Source organism: Mytilus trossulus, chromosome 2 (assembly GCF_036588685.1).
Source record: "Mytilus trossulus isolate FHL-02 chromosome 2, PNRI_Mtr1.1.1.hap1, whole genome shotgun sequence".
NCBI lineage: Eukaryota > Metazoa > Mollusca > Bivalvia > Mytilida > Mytilidae > Mytilus > Mytilus trossulus.
In genome coordinates, this window is record NC_086374.1 from 61,306,997 (window position 1) to 61,326,144 (window position 19,148).

General features: G+C 33.4%; 1 protein-coding gene across 2 annotated transcripts in view; it reads left to right on the plus strand.

The window, feature by feature from the left end:
• Window positions 1-19,148, plus strand: part of LOC134707708 (nucleoporin NUP188-like) — a 77,753-nt gene that overhangs the window by 18,137 nt on the left and 40,468 nt on the right. For both annotated transcript variants that reach the window (XM_063567709.1, XM_063567710.1), the window contains exons 17-26: window positions 2,730-2,852; window positions 3,637-3,766; window positions 4,421-4,471; window positions 8,049-8,156; window positions 8,651-8,783; window positions 9,702-9,866; window positions 10,230-10,344; window positions 14,917-15,037; window positions 15,786-15,858; window positions 16,497-16,616. In XM_063567709.1, the coding sequence (XP_063423779.1) occupies window positions 2,730-2,852; window positions 3,637-3,766; window positions 4,421-4,471; window positions 8,049-8,156; window positions 8,651-8,783; window positions 9,702-9,866; window positions 10,230-10,344; window positions 14,917-15,037; window positions 15,786-15,858; window positions 16,497-16,616 (1,139 nt within the window). The remainder of the gene's footprint in view (window positions 1-2,729; window positions 2,853-3,636; window positions 3,767-4,420; window positions 4,472-8,048; window positions 8,157-8,650; window positions 8,784-9,701; window positions 9,867-10,229; window positions 10,345-14,916; window positions 15,038-15,785; window positions 15,859-16,496; window positions 16,617-19,148) is intronic.

A 19,148-nucleotide genomic window follows, 5' to 3' on the forward strand; every position in this document is an offset into this window, starting at 1 on the left:
TCATCCTGCGTCTGTCGTCGTTAACTTTTACAAAAATCTTCTCCTCTGAAACTACTTGGCCAAATAAAATCAAACTTGGCCACAATCATCATTGGGGTATCTAGTTTAAAAAGTGTGTACGGTGACCCGGACATCCAACCAAGATGGCCGCCATGGCTAAAAATAGAACATAGGGGTAAAACACAGTTTTTGGCTTATAACTCAAAAACCATAGCATTTAGAGCAAATCTGACCTGAGGTTAAATTGTTTATCAGTTCAAGATCTATCTGCCCTGAAATTTTCAGACGAATTGGACAACTGGTTAGGTTGCTGCCCCTGAATTGGTAATTTTAAGGAAATTTTGGTTATTACCTTGAATATTATTATAAATAGAGATAAACTGTAAACTGCATTAATGTTCAGCAAAGTAAGATCTAAACATAAGTCAACACGACCAAAATGGTCAGTTGACTCCTTTAGGAGTTATTGCCCTTTATAGTCAATTTTTAACCATTTTTCGTAAATCTTAGTAATCTTTTACAAAAATCTTCTCCTCTGAAACTACTTGGCCAAATTTAACCATACTTAGCCACAATCATCATTGGGGTATCTTGTTTAAAAATTGTGTCCGGTGACTAGGTCAACTATTCAAGATGGCCGCTACAGCTTAAAATAGAACATAGGGGTAAAATGCAGTTTTTGTCGAGCCTGCGACTTTTGTCGCAGAAAGCTCGACATAGGGATAGTGATCCGGCGGCTACGGCAGTGGCGGCGGCGGTGTTAGCTCACTTCTTATAAGCTTTATATTTTAGAGGGTGGGAGACCTGGATGCTTCATACTTTGTATATGGATGCCTCATGTTACGAAGTTTCTGTCATTCACATGTCCAATGTCCTTGACCTCATTTTCATGGTTCAGTGACTACTTGAAAAAAAAGTTAAGATTTTTTGTAATGTTAAATTCTCTCTTATTATAAGTAATAGGATAACTATATTTGGTATGTGTGTACCTTGCAAGGTCCTCTTGCCTGTCAGACAGTTTTCACTTGACCTCGACCTCATTTCATGGATCAGTGAACAAGGTTAAGTTTTGGTGGTCAAGTCCATATCTGAGATACTATAAGCAATAGGTCTAGTATATTCGGTGTATGGAAGCACTGTTAGGTGTACATGTCCAACTGGCAGGTGTCATCTGACCTTGACCTCATTTTCATGGTTCAGTGGTTATAGTTAAGTTTTTGTGTTTTGGTCTGTTTTTCTTATACTGTATGCAATAGGTCTTCTATATTTTGTGTCTGTAATGGTTGTAAGGTGTACAGGTCAACCTGGCAGGTGTCATATGACCTTGACCTCATTTTCATGGTTCAGTGGTCAAAGTTAAGTTTTTGAGTTTTGACCTTTTTTTCTAATACTATATGCGATATGTCAACTATATTTGGTGTATGGAAATATTTCATGATCTACATGTCAGTCGCACAGGTTTTATTTGACCTTGACCTCATTCTTTTGTGTTTTGGTCTGTTTTTCTTAAACTATAAGCAATAAGTCAATTTTATTTGTTGTATGGAAGAATGGTTAGCTGTACATGCCTACCTGGCATGGTTCATCTGACCTTGACCTCATTTTCATGGTTCAAAGTTCAATGTTTAGTTTTATTGGTTTATGTTAAGTTTATGTGACAGTTGTAATAAAGCTTTATTATTAGGACTATCAACATAATATCAATGATTAGTAAAGAAGGTGAGACATTTCAGTGTGTGCACTCCTGTTGGCTTATTAATCAAAACCCAAAGCATCAAGAGCAAATCTGAAAAGGGTAAAATTATTTATCAGGTCAAAATCTATCTGCCCTGAAAATTTCAGATGAATCGAAACAAACCGTTGTTGGGTTGCTGCCCCTGAATTGGTCAATTTTAACCATTTTTCGTAAATCTTAGTTATCTTTTACAAAAATCTTCTCCTCTAAAACTACTGGGCCAAATTAAACCAAACTTGGCCATAATCCTCATTGGGGTATTTAGATTAAAAATTGTGTCTTGTGACCCGGCCAACTGACCAAGATGGCCACCATGGCTAAAAATAGAACATAGGGGTAAAATGCAGTTTTTGGATTATAACTCATAAACCAAAGCATTTAGAGCAAATCTGATTGGGGTTGATATTGTTAATCAGGTCAAGATCTATCTGCTCTAAAGTTTTCAGATAAAGTGGACAACTGGTTGTTAGGTTGCTGCCCCTGAATTGGTAATTTTAAGGAAATTTTGCTGTTTTTTGTTATTATCTTGAATATTATTATAGATAGAGATAAACTGTAAACAGCAATAATTTACAGCAAAGTAAGACCTAGAAATAAGTCAAAATGACCAAAATTGTTGATTTACCCCCTAAGGAGTTAATGCCCTTTACAGTCAATTTTTAACAATTTTCACAAAATTTGTAAATTTTTACTAACATTTTCCACTGAAACCTATCATTATAGATAGGGATAATTGTACACAACAAGAATGTTCAGTAAAGTAAAATCTACAAAGACATCACCATCACCAAAAACACAATTTTGTCATGAATCCATCTGTGTCCTTTGCTGAATATTCACATAGACCAAGGTGGGCGACACAGGCTCTTTAGAGCCTCTAGTTTTTAATTATTTTTATTTCTTGATGCATTAATCATTGTATTTTTCTACTTAAAACAGTCATTTGAATAAATTTTAGGTTTCCAAAATTGTTTTATTATTTCTATTTTGTTAGGGTTTAGATGAAGGTTTGGGGACTGTATTCCAGTCAGCAAAACTCCGATTTCCATTGGATTTCACAACAATGCTAATGTTTAGCACTTCCTTGTCCGAGGCAAATGAAGGCAGTGCAAAGAGGGTAAGTCATTTTTTACAATCAGTTTTATATACAAATTGATGAGGGCTATTCCATTAAAATGTATTTTGGAGGGTAGAAAGGGACTTTCAAAATATCCATACAACCAACAACTAGTGTTTAGATAATTTTGCATAATGATATAAGATGCATACTAAAAAAGACCCATGACCCACATTCAATAATTACATTTGATGTGTGCAATTACTTTCTGTCATAAATAAATGTATCATATACAGCCTTTTCCATAATTAAAATGCCTTTCACATGATGAATTTAACTTTTAGAATAACTGCTATGTTATGCTATTGGTATATGATGAATTTGTAATGTCTGTACAAATATGGAAAACATTTATTAAGGTGGTACCAAATACCTTGAATAAAATTGGTTTGGCTTCTTTAATTTTCATTAAATTTTTACAAAATATTTACTTTAACCCTTTGACGAAAATAAAAAAAACCAAAAAAAAACTTGAATCATACTTTCCCGATAAAATTTTTTCATTGGATATATAGCAGTTTGACAAATATTAATTATGTGTCACAAAAAACAACAATACTCAGATATTTTTACTGCATAGGAATAGTTTTAATGGTCGACATGTTTCACCTATAGAAAGGTGTCACCAGGACAATATTATTTATTATTATTTCCTACATTATAGAATGTTATTTAAAATTAAAATGTTCAGCTTATTTTTACAGAGTAATATCCCCTGTAGTGTAATGTACCCCCTTAGTTTTAAGCATAACACAATTTCTTCATTTTGCAATTTTACTTATAGATTTATGAAACCTGGAAGAACCTATTAAGATACACAGAACCTCTTGACAGGAACTATGCAGCTGACCTCATGGCTACTAAAGATCCAGCAATCTGGAAACTAGCAAGGAACAAATTTCCTTTTTCTGGGAGTAAGTTGTTGTTATGAAATATCTGTATTGCATATATATTTGGTCTAGGCAATATATTGTTTTGAATGACTTTTTGAGATCTTTTTCTCATTAAAGATCAGCAAAGTTTTACTTGTGACCAGTCAGTATCACAGATATAATGAACAAAAAATGCATTTACTGTTTAATGGTTGTTCTGAAATATGCTATGATATTCTTTCTGTAAGAGCATATCAGCTTGGCTGTGTAAAAAGTACAATAAATTGAGTTTTTTTTTAAGATAACTAAATCAATATTTTATGCTTTGTTTTCTACCTCTTTTGTGGAATTAAAAAATTGTTTTCAGCCAATTAATTCATCACACAGGTGACAAAGGGATGTCAATATATATTATATAACAAGTGTGAACTTTTTATCATCTCTAATGAAATATATTTAGTTCACCTAACAATTAACCAAATCAAACTTGGTGTATTTTTTACCCAAAAGCATATTTAGCCAAATCAAATTGTCAACTTTGTTATTTCAAAGATGTCTGAAGAAAACCTTTTAAGATCTCACCCGTCTACTGATTTGTAGATAGTTTCATAAACAATAAGCAAAATTTCAGTATCTTATTTTAGATTCTGTAATGGTTTAAGTATTAACTGTTATGAAGTATTTATTTATTTACAGAAGATTTCAAAATTGATGCAGGAACCTACGGACAGATATTACAAGACAGTGGTAAGAACATATTTTTGTCGAGCCTTCGACTTTAGTCGAAAAAGCGAGACTAAGCGATCCTACTTTCCGTCGTCGTCGGCGGCGGCGTCCACAAATATTCACTCTGGTTAAAGTTTTTGAAATTTTAATAACTTTCTTAAACTATACTGGATTTCTATCAAACTTGGACAGAAGCTTGTTTATGATCACAAGATAGTATCCAGAAGTAAATTTTGTAAAAATAAAATTCCACTTTTTCCGTATTTTACTTATAAATGGACTTAGTTTTTTCTGCAGGGGACACATAACATTCACTCTGTGGTTAAAGTTTTTAGAATTTTAATAACTTTCTTAAACTATCCTGGGTTTGTACCAAACTTGGACAGAAACCTGTTTATGATCATAAGATAGTATCCAGAAGTATATTTTGTAAAAAAATAAATCCATTTTTTCCATATTTTACTTTTAAATGGACTTAGTTTTTCTGCATTGAAACATTACATTCACTCTGTGGTTAAAGTTTTTATACGAACGCAAATTTTGAAAAAATTTTCGTCGTATATTGCTATCACGTTGGCGCCGTCGTCTGCGTTGTCGTCGTCGTCGTCGTCGTCCAAATACTTTTAGTTTTCGCACTCTAACTTTAGTAAAAGTGAATAGAAATCTATGAAATTTTAATGCAAGGTTTATGACCATAAAAGGAAGGTTGGTATTGATTTTGGGAGTTTTGGTCCCAACATTTTAGGAATTAGGGGCCAAAAAGGGCCCAAATAAGCATTTTCTTGGTTTTCGTACTATAACTTTAGTTTAAGTTAATAGAAATCTATGAAATTTTGACACAAGGTTGATGACCACAAAAGAAAGGTTGGGATTGATTTTGGGAGTTTTGGTTTCAACAGTTTAGGAATTAGGGGCCAAAAAAGGGCCCAAATAAGCATTATTCTTGGTTTTCGCACAATAACTTTAGTTTAAGTAAATAGAAATCAATGAAATTTAAACATAATGTTTATGACCACAAAAGGAAGATTGGTAATGATTTTGGGAGTTTAGGTCCAAACAGTTAAGGAATTAGGGGCCAAAAAGGGACCCAAATAAGCATTTTTCCTGGTTTTCGCACCATAACGTTAGTATAAGTAAATAGAAATCTATGAAATTTAAACACAAGGTTAATGACCATAAAAGGAAGGTTGGTATTGATTTTGGGAGTTTTGGTCCCAACAGTTTAGGAAAAAGAGGCCCAAAGGGTCCAAATTTAAACTTTGTTTGATTTCATCAAAATTGAATAATTGGGGTTCTTTGATATGCCGAATCTAACTGTGAATGTAGATTCTTAACTTTTGGTCATGTTTTCAAATTGGTCTACATTAATGATTAAGGTCCAAAGGGTCCAAATTAAACTCAGTTTGATTTTGACAAAAAATGAATCGGTTGGGTTCTTTGATATGTTGAATCTAAAAATGTACTTAGATTCTTGATTATTGGCCCAGTTTTCAAGTTGGTCCAAATCTGGGTCCAAAATTAAACTTTTTGATTTCATCAAAAATTGAATAAATGGGGTTCTTTGATATGCCAAATCTAACTGTGTATGTAGATTCTTCATTTTTGGTCCCGTTTTCAAATTGGCCTACATTAAGGTCCAAAGGGTCCAAAATTAAACTAAGTTTGATTTTAACAAAAATTAAATTCTTGGGCCTCTTTGATATGCTGAATTTAAACATGTACTTAGATTTTTGATTATGGGCCCAGTTTTCAAGTTGGTCCAAATCAGGATCTAAAATTATTATATTAAGTATTGTGCAATAGCAAGTCTTTTCAATTGCACAGTATTGTGCAATGGCAAGAAATATCCAATTTTACAATATTGTGAAATAGCATTTTTTTTTTTAATTAGAGTTATCTTTCTTTGTCCAAAATAGTAAGCAAGAAATATCTTATTGCAAGAATTTTTTTTAATTGGAGTTATCTTTCTTTGTCCAGAACCAACTTAAAACTTTGTTATATACAATATACAATGTATATTCACTTTTTCAAGTACTACCAACTGATAAATTTAAATAATCTTTACCATTCAGTGATATCAAGCAGTTTTTTACATCTTAATATTTTATGATGTATTTAAATGAGTAGTTATTGTTGCAAACTCCATTAGAATATTTTAATTGAGATTAGTTTTGGAATAAGGGAAAGGGGGATGTGATTAAGAAATTGGGTTCAATTTTCTCATTTGAAATTTCATAAATAAAAAGAAAATTTCTTCAAACATTTTTTTGAGAGGATTAATATTGAACAGCATAGTGAATTGCTCTAAGAGAAAACACAAATTTTAAGTTCATTAGAACACATTCATTCTGTGTCAGAAACCTATGCTGAGTCAACTATTTAATCACAATCCAAATTTAGAGCTGAATCCAGCTTGAATGTTGTGTCCAAACGTGCCCCAACCGTTCAGGGTTCAACCTCTGCGGTCGTATAAAGCTACGCCCTGCGAAGCATCTGGTTAGAATTTAATTAACTTTCTTAAAATATCCTGGGTTTGTAACAAACTTTGATAGAAGCTTATTTATGATCATAGGATAGTATCCAGAAGTAAATTTTGTAAAAAGATAACTCCATTTTTTCTATATTTTACTTTTAAATTGACTTAGATTTTCTTCCAGTTAACATTACATACAGTCTACAGTTAAAGTTTTCAAAACATTTAATAGATTCATTAACTATCCTAGATTTTTACCAAACTTGGACAGAAGCTTCTTACAATCATAAGATAGTATCAAGAGGAATATTTTTATAGATTTTTTTCCTCATTTTTGTTGAGCCTGGGATTTACAACAAAAGTAGGCGAGACACATTGGGTTCCGTGGAACCCTTACAAATTTTTTTTCTTCAATGCAGGTTAAGGCAAAATTAGATCAGTGCAAATTAAGCCACATTACCTAAAATTAAGATTGATTTTCTGAAATGAGAAGTCTTTACTGGTATCTAAACGTTTTTTTTTCCATTAATAGTTTGAAAAAAAGGATATGGTTTCAGAAAGCTTTTTAGGCATATGTTAGGTATTGCTGAGGAAATCACATTGTTAAAGATCCCTCAACCATGGTTTGACTTATGCTAAATAATTACATTTGATGTATGTTTCATTATAATACTTTATTCTGATTGGCTAACTGCACACCACATGTTATTCCTTAAGCATTTACATCAATCAATAAAACTTATCATTCATGATAACTCATGGTCCCACAATAAAGTGCACAGGTGAATTAAATAAAAAAAAACATATAAAATTCGTGTTTTTATGATCATAGCTAAAAAATGTAATTATACGTATTGAATGCTTCTTTTTGTAACTTCATAGGGTTGTAAAAGCATTGTCTGTGCGCACATTTTTAGAATGAAGCGCTTCAGCGCTTCATACAAAATGTACTTCGGTCAACTCTTTTACACCCCAATGAAGTTACAAAAAGAAGCATTCAATTCTAAAATAAACCTAGGCAACTTTGGTTTTAATGTAAGTTTTTTTACAAAACTGAAAAATAACAATCACAACCAAGAAAACTTGATAACTCATCATTTTGGTTGTAATTTGATTATTTTGTAGGTAAACCAGAAGAAGGACCAATTATACAGTGGGAGGTTACATACAATGGCTGGGAATTGTTAATATGTGAAATAGAGGATCTGTTAAATCAAGCTTCCAATGGCACTGGTTAGTATTGTCTAAAGGATAGCTAGGGGGAATTGTTAATATGTGAAATAGAGGATCTGTTAAATAAAGCTTCCAATGGTTCAGGTTAGTATTGGCTAAACAATAATGGTCGTATATTAAGAAATTATTGAGGGGTTTTACAATTTTGAGTTTTTTTTCAATTGTGAATAATGTGAATGGGTGAGTATCACAATGTTTAGAACTCACATTCTGATATCTGATATATAAATGTGTATGCAGATTTTCATGAAAATGCTGGAAAAATCACAATAATAAATGAGGGCAATAATTTTTGAATTTACTGTAAAATGCATTTTATTTTTGCTTACTCTGACTGATTATAACAAGCTACTTTGTTTTTTTACTTTGAGTTTATTTTCTTTAAAATTGATTCACCATTCTTTTATTATTATGTTATGAATTCATGTTTGTGTGTTTGTATTAAAACTTATGATATATTTAGAAAAAACTTAATCCAAGTAATTGTTTTTCAGGCAATGTACCTCTGAGCCTTGTGTCTAAAGTAACACTGATCACACAGTTTGTGAAAGCTATGATCAGTTCATACCCAGCTGTTATAGATGAACTGATGCCAATTACAGAATGTTTGTATCAGGTTATACACAGGTGAGGAGAATAAGCACTATGGCTTCAATATATGGTTTATGCCCCACTTAGGGGCATTGTGTTTTTGGTCTGCCTCATTTCGCCTGTCCCACTTCAGATTAAAATGTTAAGCTTAAGTTTTTAGTCCAGGTAGTTTTTGATGGACTTTTTGATGGACTTTAATATAAAAAAGAAGATGTGGTATGATGCCAATGAGACAACTATCCACAAAATACCAAAATGACACAAACTAACTTTAAATGAGTACACATGTTCCCTATGATATGATCTTTCTAATTTTAATGTCAAATTAGATTTTCAAACCCAATTTTACTGTCAACTGAACATAGAAAGTGCGAGTGCCAGCAGGGCATCCGTATTCTATGGACACACTCGTGTTAAATCTCTCAAAAAGGGATGACCAAGATCACTCTACCAATATGACTCAAAGCAGCCTATCATTCTAATTGTTTGAATATGCTACAATCTTTGGAAAAAATTAAGTGCACTTGACACAAGAAAAATGTAGACAATGTTGAAGATTTTAGGTAAAAAACAAATGGGAAGGCCAAATAGTTGTTACTCTTCCATTAAAGGGAGGTAACAAACAAGCATGTCATAGTTTTAAAATTATTATCTACCATTTTAAAGATTTACCATCTTGGAGAAATAAATTGAAATTTGATTTATGTTATAAATGGAAACTAATACTCTATATTACATACTGACATTACTGTTTCAAAATTTTACTGCATATAAAAAATCTAACAATTAAATGATGATTATGATTTATTGGCTGGATGCTAATGTTCTCATTTGGCAAGCAAACTTAACAGGTGTCACCAATTATATGCAGACAAAACAGTATTAACCTCAAACAACAAAAACAGTTAAAAGCAAACCTATGAATTTTAAATGCATGATGTTTTTCTTTTATAGATTTTCACGATTTACTCCTGTACCATTGGATTTGATATCATCCTGTATAGATTGTCTGAAGTGTGTTGCTAAGATACATCCCAAACAAGTATGGCACAGTATGAAACAGACAGGATTATTGCCTTATCTCACAGGAAATGTAGACAACTTTGATGAAGTCGTAAGGTAGGATGCCAATGTTATTTGCTTGGAATTTCAATAACAAATATTTTTGTGACATATTGATATTTAAATGTGAAAGAAGAATTAAGACAACTTTTCTTCTTTTTTTTTAGTATTAAAGAGTAAAGTGTCTCTTGATAGCTAGATAAGAATAGAAACATTTTTTTTTAATTTTAATTTAAAAAGTATAACAAAAGTACAGGATAAAATCAAAAAGTTGAAATTTATATAAACTGACATAATTAAACATTATTAACCAATGGAATGAGTGAAACACAACTCATATCCCTGACTTCAAATAAACAAGAACTCATTGCTTTGCTGGGTCATATGATCAGAATTAATGCAGCTTTTCTCTATTTTCAGTGGCCAAGAAGTCAGTGCTGGGTCTTATGGTCTGTTGTTAGCTGGGACTGAATTAATACAAGGTCACTACCCTGTTACATGCTCTTTACTTGATCTCATGTCAAACTTGATTCAGGTGAGTTGTTAGCTGGGACTGAGTAAATACAAGGTCACTACCCTGTTACATGCTCTTTACTGGATCTCATGTCAAACTTGATTCAGGTGAGTTGTTAGCTGGGACTGAGTAAATACAACGTCACTACCCTGTTACATGCTCTTTACTTGATCTCATGTCTAACTTGATTCAGGTGAGTTGTTAGCTGGTACTGAGTAAATACAAGGTCACTACCCTGTTACATGCTCTTTACTTGATCTCATGTCTAACTTGATTCAGGTGAGTTGTTAGCTGGTACTGAATTAATACAAGGTCACTACCCTGTTACATGCTCTTTACTTGATCTCATGTTTAACTTGATTCAGGTGAGTTGTTAGCTGGTACTGAGTTAATACAAGGTCACTACCCTGTTACATGCTCTTTACTTGATCTCATGTCTAACTTGATTCAGGTGAGTTGTTAGCTGGTACTGAGTTAATACAAGGTCACTACCCTGTTACATGCTCTTTACTTGGTCTCATGTCTAACTTGATTCAGGTGAGTTGTTAGCTGGTACTGAGTAAATACAAGGTCACTACCCTGTTACATGCTCTTTACTTGATCTCATGTCTAACTTGATTCAGGTGAGTTGTTAGCTGGTACTGAATTAATACAAGGTCACTACCCTGTTACATGCTCTTTACTTGATCTCATGTCTAACTTGATTCAGGTGAGTTGTTAGCTGGTACTGAGTAAATACAAGGTCACTACCCTGTTACATGCTCTTTACTTGATCTCATGTCTAACTTGATTCAGGTGAGTTGTTAGCTGGTACTGAGTTAATACAAGGTCACTACCCTGTTACATGCTCTTTACTTGAGCTCATGTCAAACTTGATTCAGGTGAGTTGTTAGCTGGTACTGAGTAAATACAAGGTCACTACCCTGTTACATGCTCTTTACTTGATCTCATGTCTAACTTGATTCAGGTGAGTTGTTAGCTGGGACTGAGTAAATACAAGGTCACTACCCTGTTACATGCTCTTTACTTGATCTCATGTCAAACTTGATTCAGGTGAGTTGTTAGCTGGGACTGAGTAAATACAAGGTCACTACCCTGTTACATGCTCTTTACTTGATCTCATGTCTAACTTGATTCAGGTGAGTTGTTAGCTGGTACTGAGTAAATACAAGGTCACTACCCTGTTACATGCTCTTTACTTGATCTCATGTCAAACTTGATTCAGGTGAGTTGTTAGCTGGGACTGAGTAAATACAAGGTCACTACCCTGTTACATGCTCTTTACTTGATCTCATGTCTAACTTGATTCAGGTGAGTTGTTAGATGGTACTGAGTAAATACAAGGTCACTACCCTGTTACATGCTTTTTACTTGATCTCATGTCTAACTTGATTCAGGTGAGTTGTTAGCTGGTACTGAGTAAATACAAGGTCACTACCCTGGTACATGTTCTGTACTTGATCTCATGTCTAACTTGATTCAGGTGAGTTGTTAGCTGGTACTGAATTAATACAAGGTCACTACCCTGTTACATGCTCTTTACTTGATCTCATGTCTAACTTGATTCAGGTGAGTTGTTAGCTGGTACTGAGTAAATACAAGGTCACTTCCCTGTTACATGCTCTTTACTTGATCTCATGTCTAACTTGATTCAGGTGAGTTGTTAGCTGGTACTGAATTAATACAAGGTCACTACCCTGTTACATGCTCTTTACTTGATCTCATGTTTAACTTGATTCAGGTGAGTTGATAGCTGGTACTGAATTAATACAAGGTCACTACCCTGTTACATGCTCTTTACTTGATCTCATGTCAAACTTGATTCAGGTGAGTTGTTAGCTGGTACTGAATTAATACAAGGTCACTACCCTGTTACATGCTCTTTACTTGATCTCATGTCTAACTTGATTCAGGTGAGTTGTTAGCTGGTACTGAATTAATACAAGGTCACTACCCTGTTACATGCTCTTTACTTGATCTCATGTCAAACTTGATTCAGGTGAGTTGTTAGCTGGGACTGAGTAAATACAAGGTCACTACCCTGTTACATGCTCTTTACTTGATCTCATGTCTAACTTGATTCAGGTGAGTTGTTAGCTGGTACTGAATTAATACAAGGTCACTACCCTGTTACATGCTCTTTACTTGATCTCATGTCAAACTTGATTCAGGTGAGTTGTTAGCTGGTACTGAGTAAATACAAGGTCACTACCCTGTTACATGCTCTTTACTTGATCTCATGTCTAACTTGATTCAGGTGAGTTGTTAGCTGGTACTGAATTAATACAAGGTCACTACCCTGTTACATGCTCTTTACTTGAGCTCATGTCAAACTTGATTCAGGTGAGTTGTTAGCTGGGACTGAGTAAATACAAGGTCACTACCCTGTTACATGCTCTTTACTTGATCTCATGTCTAACTTGATTCAGGTGAGTTGTTAGCTGGTACTGAATTAATACAAGGTCACTACCCTGTTACATGCTCTTTACTTGATCTCATGTCAAACTTGATTCAGGTGAGTTGTTAGCTGGTACTGAGTAAATACAAGGTCACTACCCTGTTACATGCTCTTTACTTGATCTCATGTCAAACTTGATTCAGGTGAGTTGTTAGCTGGGACTGAGTAAATACAAGGTCACTACTCTGTTACATGCTCTTTACTTGATCTCATGTCTAACTTGATTCAGGTGAGTTGTTAGCTGGTACTGAATTAATACAAGGTCACTACCCTGTTACATGCTCTTTACTTGATCTCATGTCAAACTTGATTCAGGTGAGTTGTTAGCTGGTACTGAGTAAATACAAGGTCACTACCCTGTTACATGCTCTTTACTTGATCTCATGTCTAACTTGATTCAGGTGAGTTGTTAGCTGGTACTGAATTAATACAAGGTCACTACCCTGTTACATGCTCTTTACTTGAGCTCATGTCAAACTTGATTCAGGTGAGTTGTTAGCTGGGACTGAGTAAATACAAGGTCACTACCCTGTTACATGCTCTTTACTTGATCTCATGTCTAACTTGATTCAGGTGAGTTGTAAGCTGGTACTGAATTAATACAAGGTCACTACCCTGTTACATGCTCTTTACTTGATCTCATGTCAAACTTGATTCAGGTGAGTTGTTAGCTGGTACTGAGTAAATACAAGGTCACTACCCTGTTACATGCTCTTTACTTGATCTCATGTCTAACTTGATTCAGGTGAGTTGTTAGCTGGTACTGAATTAATACAAGGTCACTACCCTGTTACATGCTCTTTACTTGATCTCATGTCAAACTTGATTCAGGTGAGTTGTTAGCTGGTACTGAGTAAATACAAGGTCACTACCCTGTTACATGCTCTTTACTTGATCTCATGTCAAACTTGATTCAGGTGAGTTGTTAGCTGGGACTGAGTAAATACAAGGTCACTACTCTGTTACATGCTCTTTACTTGATCTCATGTCTAACTTGATTCAGGTGAGTTGTTAGCTGGTACTGAATTAATACAAGGTCACTACCCTGTTACATGCTCTTTACTTGATCTCATGTCAAACTTGATTCAGGTGAGTTGTTAGCTGGTACTGAGTAAATACAAGGTCACTACCCTGTTACATGCTCTTTACTTGATCTCATGTCTAACTTGATTCAGGTGAGTTGTTAGCTGGTACTGAATTAATACAAGGTCACTACCCTGTTACATGCTCTTTACTTGAGCTCATGTCAAACTTGATTCAGGTGAGTTGTTAGCTGGGACTGAGTAAATACAAGGTCACTACCCTGTTACATGCTCTTTACTTGATCTCATGTCTAACTTGATTCAGGTGAGTTGTAAGCTGGTACTGAATTAATACAAGGTCACTACCCTGTTACATGCTCTTTACTTGATCTCATGTCAAACTTGATTCAGGTGAGTTGTTAGCTGGTACTGAGTAAATACAAGGTCACTACCCTGTTACATGCTCTTTACTTGATCTCATGTCTAACTTGATTCAGGTGAGTTCTTGTAAAGGACAGAAGATATTGCCAGTATAAAATATCACACATATTAGAAAATATACATTTTTTATTATCATCCAACCTTAATACAGTAGCTTTAATGGTGAAACCCTAGGTTCATTTAAGACATTAAATGCCTCACCAAAAGTTGCAGAAAGCTCAACATAGGGATAGTGATCCAACAGAAGTGGTGTTAACTATCTTCTTAAAAGCTGTATTTTTTAGAAATTGGAAGACCTGTATGCTTCTTACTTAGTGTATAGATGCCTCATGTCACAAAGTTTCTGTCTGTGCCATGTCAATTGTCCTTGACGTCATTTTCATGGTTCAGTGACTACTTGAAAAAAGTTAAGATTTTACATAATGTTAATCTCTCTTGTATCATGAATCAAAAAATAATTATATTTGGTATGTGCATACCTTGCAAGGTCTTCATGCCCATCAGACAGTTTTCACTTGACCTCTGTCTGATTTCATGGATCAGTGGAGATGGATAAGTTTTGGTGGCAAAGTCCATATCTCAGATACTATAAGCAATAGGTCTAGTATATTTAGAGATTTAAATTAAATTGTATTTTATGTTTTCGATTTTAATTATTTATTATTTTTTCAGCCTTTCTTTGAACATGAAATAGAGAGTGAACTAATGGCTCCCGTACTTTACATTCTGAGAGAAGTTTTCCCTGTGTTCCAGAAATGGAGATATGTAGTACCAACCAAAAGAGAACAAATAGGTATAATGTTAATAAGGCAACAATTGCTTACTGCTGTTCAAAATTCATAAATCTATTGAAAGAAAACCAAAACAGGTTACAAAACAGGTTACAAAACAGGTTACAAACCAAAACAGGTTACAAACTAAAACCGAGGGAAACACATATACTATAAGAGAAAAACAATAGAACAACAGAATTTGTTAGAAACACTGAAGTGCAACTAAAACAAAAACCGAACTTTTTAAGAAAAGATGTTCTGTTGAACCTGGTTGTATGGCTAGCCAAACCCTCTGCTTATATGGCAATGTTAAAAATACTGATAAGATTACATTAGGTCACATTTATGTGACAGGAATACAGTTCAAAGAAACGAAACATTATTCAGGACAGAGAAATACATAAATAATATAATAGTACATTACTACATGTAAACAAACAACCAAACCTGATACCTTCAAAATTTAAGATATTTAATTTATAGCATCTTTTTAATATCTACTGTAACAGTTATTTAGTGGTCTTGAAGACACAAAGCAGTCATATTGTTTTATTTCTTTGAAAGGTGTTGTCATACTGGTAGTGAAGAAGGATCAGAAAATAATTTGTTTAAAAACATGTTTTTCACAAAAATTTGATAGAAGATATTAATAAGAATTTCTCAAAGAAACTGAATAACTGTGTTGTTTTAATATGTAAAGACTAAAAAAGAAATTTATGTCATAAATTTTAGCTGCCATTTATTATCTTATTCTTTTCTTTTTCATAGGTCATAGTTGTTTGGGGATTTTCCACAAGATTTTGACATTTCTGACAAAAAAACAAAAAACAGTTCTAAAAAGGTTTGTCAGACTGATATCATATTGGATTAACCATTTCATAGAAACTGATGCTTAACTACTGTGTATCCTACAAGTCTCTAAAATTTATTTTTTGATATAAAAAAAAAAGATTAAAACAACAAACAGAATAAAAAAACAGGAAAAAATTGCACTGTACTTTTATGTTCTCTAGGTAGTCATTGATTTTTATTCACTTTGAGAGCGCAAAACGATCTCCATTAATGTTCAACCGAGCAAAACGATCTCCATTAATGTTCAACTGAGCAAAACGATCTCCATTAATGTTCAACCGAGCAAAACAATCTCCATTAATGTTCAACCGAGCAAAACGATCTCCATTAATGTTCAACCGAGCAAAACGATCTCCATTAATGTTCAACCAAGCAAAACGATCTCCATTAATGTTAAACCGATTTTGTTTTCTTTTGAGAATTATTTGTCGGATATTAAGATAATTGTAAATGTCATGCATAAATGATGTCACCAATTAACAAACAATTTATGATTGAAACTGGGATTCACAGATTTTGCATTGCATAAACTTAATTTTTGAAAAATTTGTAAACAAAACATAACTTTTAAAGAATGAATAGAATTCCAAAAATGATTTTGCTTCATCAATTTTAAATTATTTACAGACCTCAATTACAACAAGTTTGTGTGTACAGTCTACTTTTTACTGAAGCTGGGAGAGCTTTATTGGAGATTATTGGCACTGGTTCTGATACGGTAGAATATGCACTAGCACAGCAGGGGAGGTAATCTTAGAATATTTACTAATAGACGACAACAGGGAGTGATCGGGAATGGTGTTTCAAGTCTTAATCACAGACCAATCATGAATGCTACTTTAAAACAAAATATTAACGAGAGAAATTTATGTATTACTGAAAAATTATTACACCAGGGTTCTCGATATCACATACTAGTCAAAACATTTACCAAATTTTATCATCGGGTATAAGGACATCATTTGTAAATATAGCTTAACATGCAGACTTAAGATATTTCATATCCAATATTTTATGGAAATATTCTTTATAAAGCACAAAAATGTCAGTATTCACCCCAGAAGCTAACAAAACCTTTAAATAAACCTATTTAGAAGGGATATAGTTATGATACTGTTGTCAGGTCATTAAAGATTGCATATTTTGGCCTTAATATTGATTCAGTCATATTCATATGATGAAGACATAATCTTTCAATCAGATTAATTGAAATCTGGAGCTGGCATATTAGTTAACTGCTAGTAGTCTGATGTTATTTATGTATAATTGTCATTTTGGATATTTTCTTTGGTTACATCTTCTGACATCAGACTCAGACTTCTCTTGAACTAAATTTCAATGTGCATATTGTTATGGGTTTACTTTTTTTCATTTTCTAGAGGGTTGAGATCTCATAAACATGCAATTGTGCACCTGTCCCAAGTCAAGAGCCTCTGGCCTTTGTTAGTCTTTTATTATTTTTAACTTTAGATTCTTGTGTACAATTTGGAGTTGAGTATGGCGTTCAATGTCACTGAACTAGTATATATATTTGTTTAGGGGCCAGCTGAAGGATGCCTCTGGGTGCGGGAATTTCTCCCTGCATTGAAGTCCTGTTGGTGACCTTTTGCTGTTGTCTGCTCTATGGTCAGGTTGTTGTCTCTTTGACACATTCCCCATTTTCATTCTCAATTTTATTATTAGTCTAGATTTACAAATTCTTATTATTTAGTTATGATTATCAAGTAAAAGTACTATGAATTACTGTAAATTCAGGATATATTGCATGCATTTAATATTGTGATTTTTCATATTAGACTAAAATGCAATTTTTAGCTCACCTGGCCCGAAGGGCCAAGTGAGCTTTTCTCATCACTTGTCGTCCGGCGTCGTCCGGCGTTGTCGTCGTCGTCCGCCGTCGTTAACTTTTACAAAAATCTTCTCCTCTGATACTACTGGGCAAAATTAAACCAAACTTGGCCAAAATCATCATTGGGGTATCTTGTTTAAAAAATGTGTGGCGTGACCCGCCAAACCAACCAAGATGGCGGCCATGGCTAAAAATAGAACATAGGGGTAAAATGCAGTTTTTGGCTTATAACTCAAAAACCAAAGCATTTAGAGCAAATCTGATAGGTATATTTATTGTTTATCAGGTCAAGATCTATTGGCTCTAAAATTTTCAGATGAAGTGGACAACTGTGTTAGGTTGCTGCCCCTGAATGGGTAATTTTAAGGAAATTTTGCTGTTTTTTGTTATTATCTTGAATATTATTATGGATAGAGATAAACTGTAAACAGCAATAATTTACAGCAAAGTAAGACTTAAAAATAAGTCAACATGACCAAAATTGTCGATTGACCCCCTAAGGAGTTATTGCCCTTTATAGTAAATTTTCAAAAATTTTCATAAAATTTATAAGTTTTTACTAACATTTTCCACTGAAACCAGTCATTATAGATAGGGATAGTTGTACACAGCGAAAATGTTCAGTAAAGTAAGATCTACAAAGACATCACCATCACCAAAAACACAATTTTGTCATGAATCCATCTGTGTCCTTTGTTTAATATTCACATAGACCAAGGTGAGCGACACAGGCTCTTTTGAGCCTCTAGTTAATATTTGTGATTAAAAATCCTGTTTAATTGATAAAAAAAAGTTTCAAAATGCAAATTTAAATAATGACAATTATAACCCTGTCAAATTTTTTGCAATAATTAAGTCATCAGAATAATTTCTGAATTTATAGTATGACTAATGCTATCATTAAAAAGAAAATAAATCTGCCACAAATATATATAGCACAAAAAAGGTTACTATAAGCTGGCATGGACTAACTCAACTTATAATTACAAGTTTGGGCACTATAAATATAAAAATGACATTATCATTGGATTGAAAATTATAACCAATTGGAGAACTATATTATAGATATAACTGCAGAAAAGAACCCAATTTGAATATTTCATCCTCGTGTACATTCAGGAATTTCTTTGCTCAAAATTGGCAGAAATTATAGAGGGGACAATAAAAGAAGTCTTGAGTTCTAGAAAAAAACACACAATACCTTTGCAAAAATTTAAAAATAAAGATGAAATGACATACAATAGTTGCCAATGCACTTAATCGTAGCCTTTTTATACGACCGCAAAATTTGAAAAAAATTTCGTCGTATATTGCTATCACGTTGGCGTCGTCGTCGTCGTCGTCCGAATACTTTTAGTTTTCGCACTCTAACTTAAGTAAAAGTAAATAGAAATCTATGAAATTTTAACACAAGGTTTATGACCACAAAA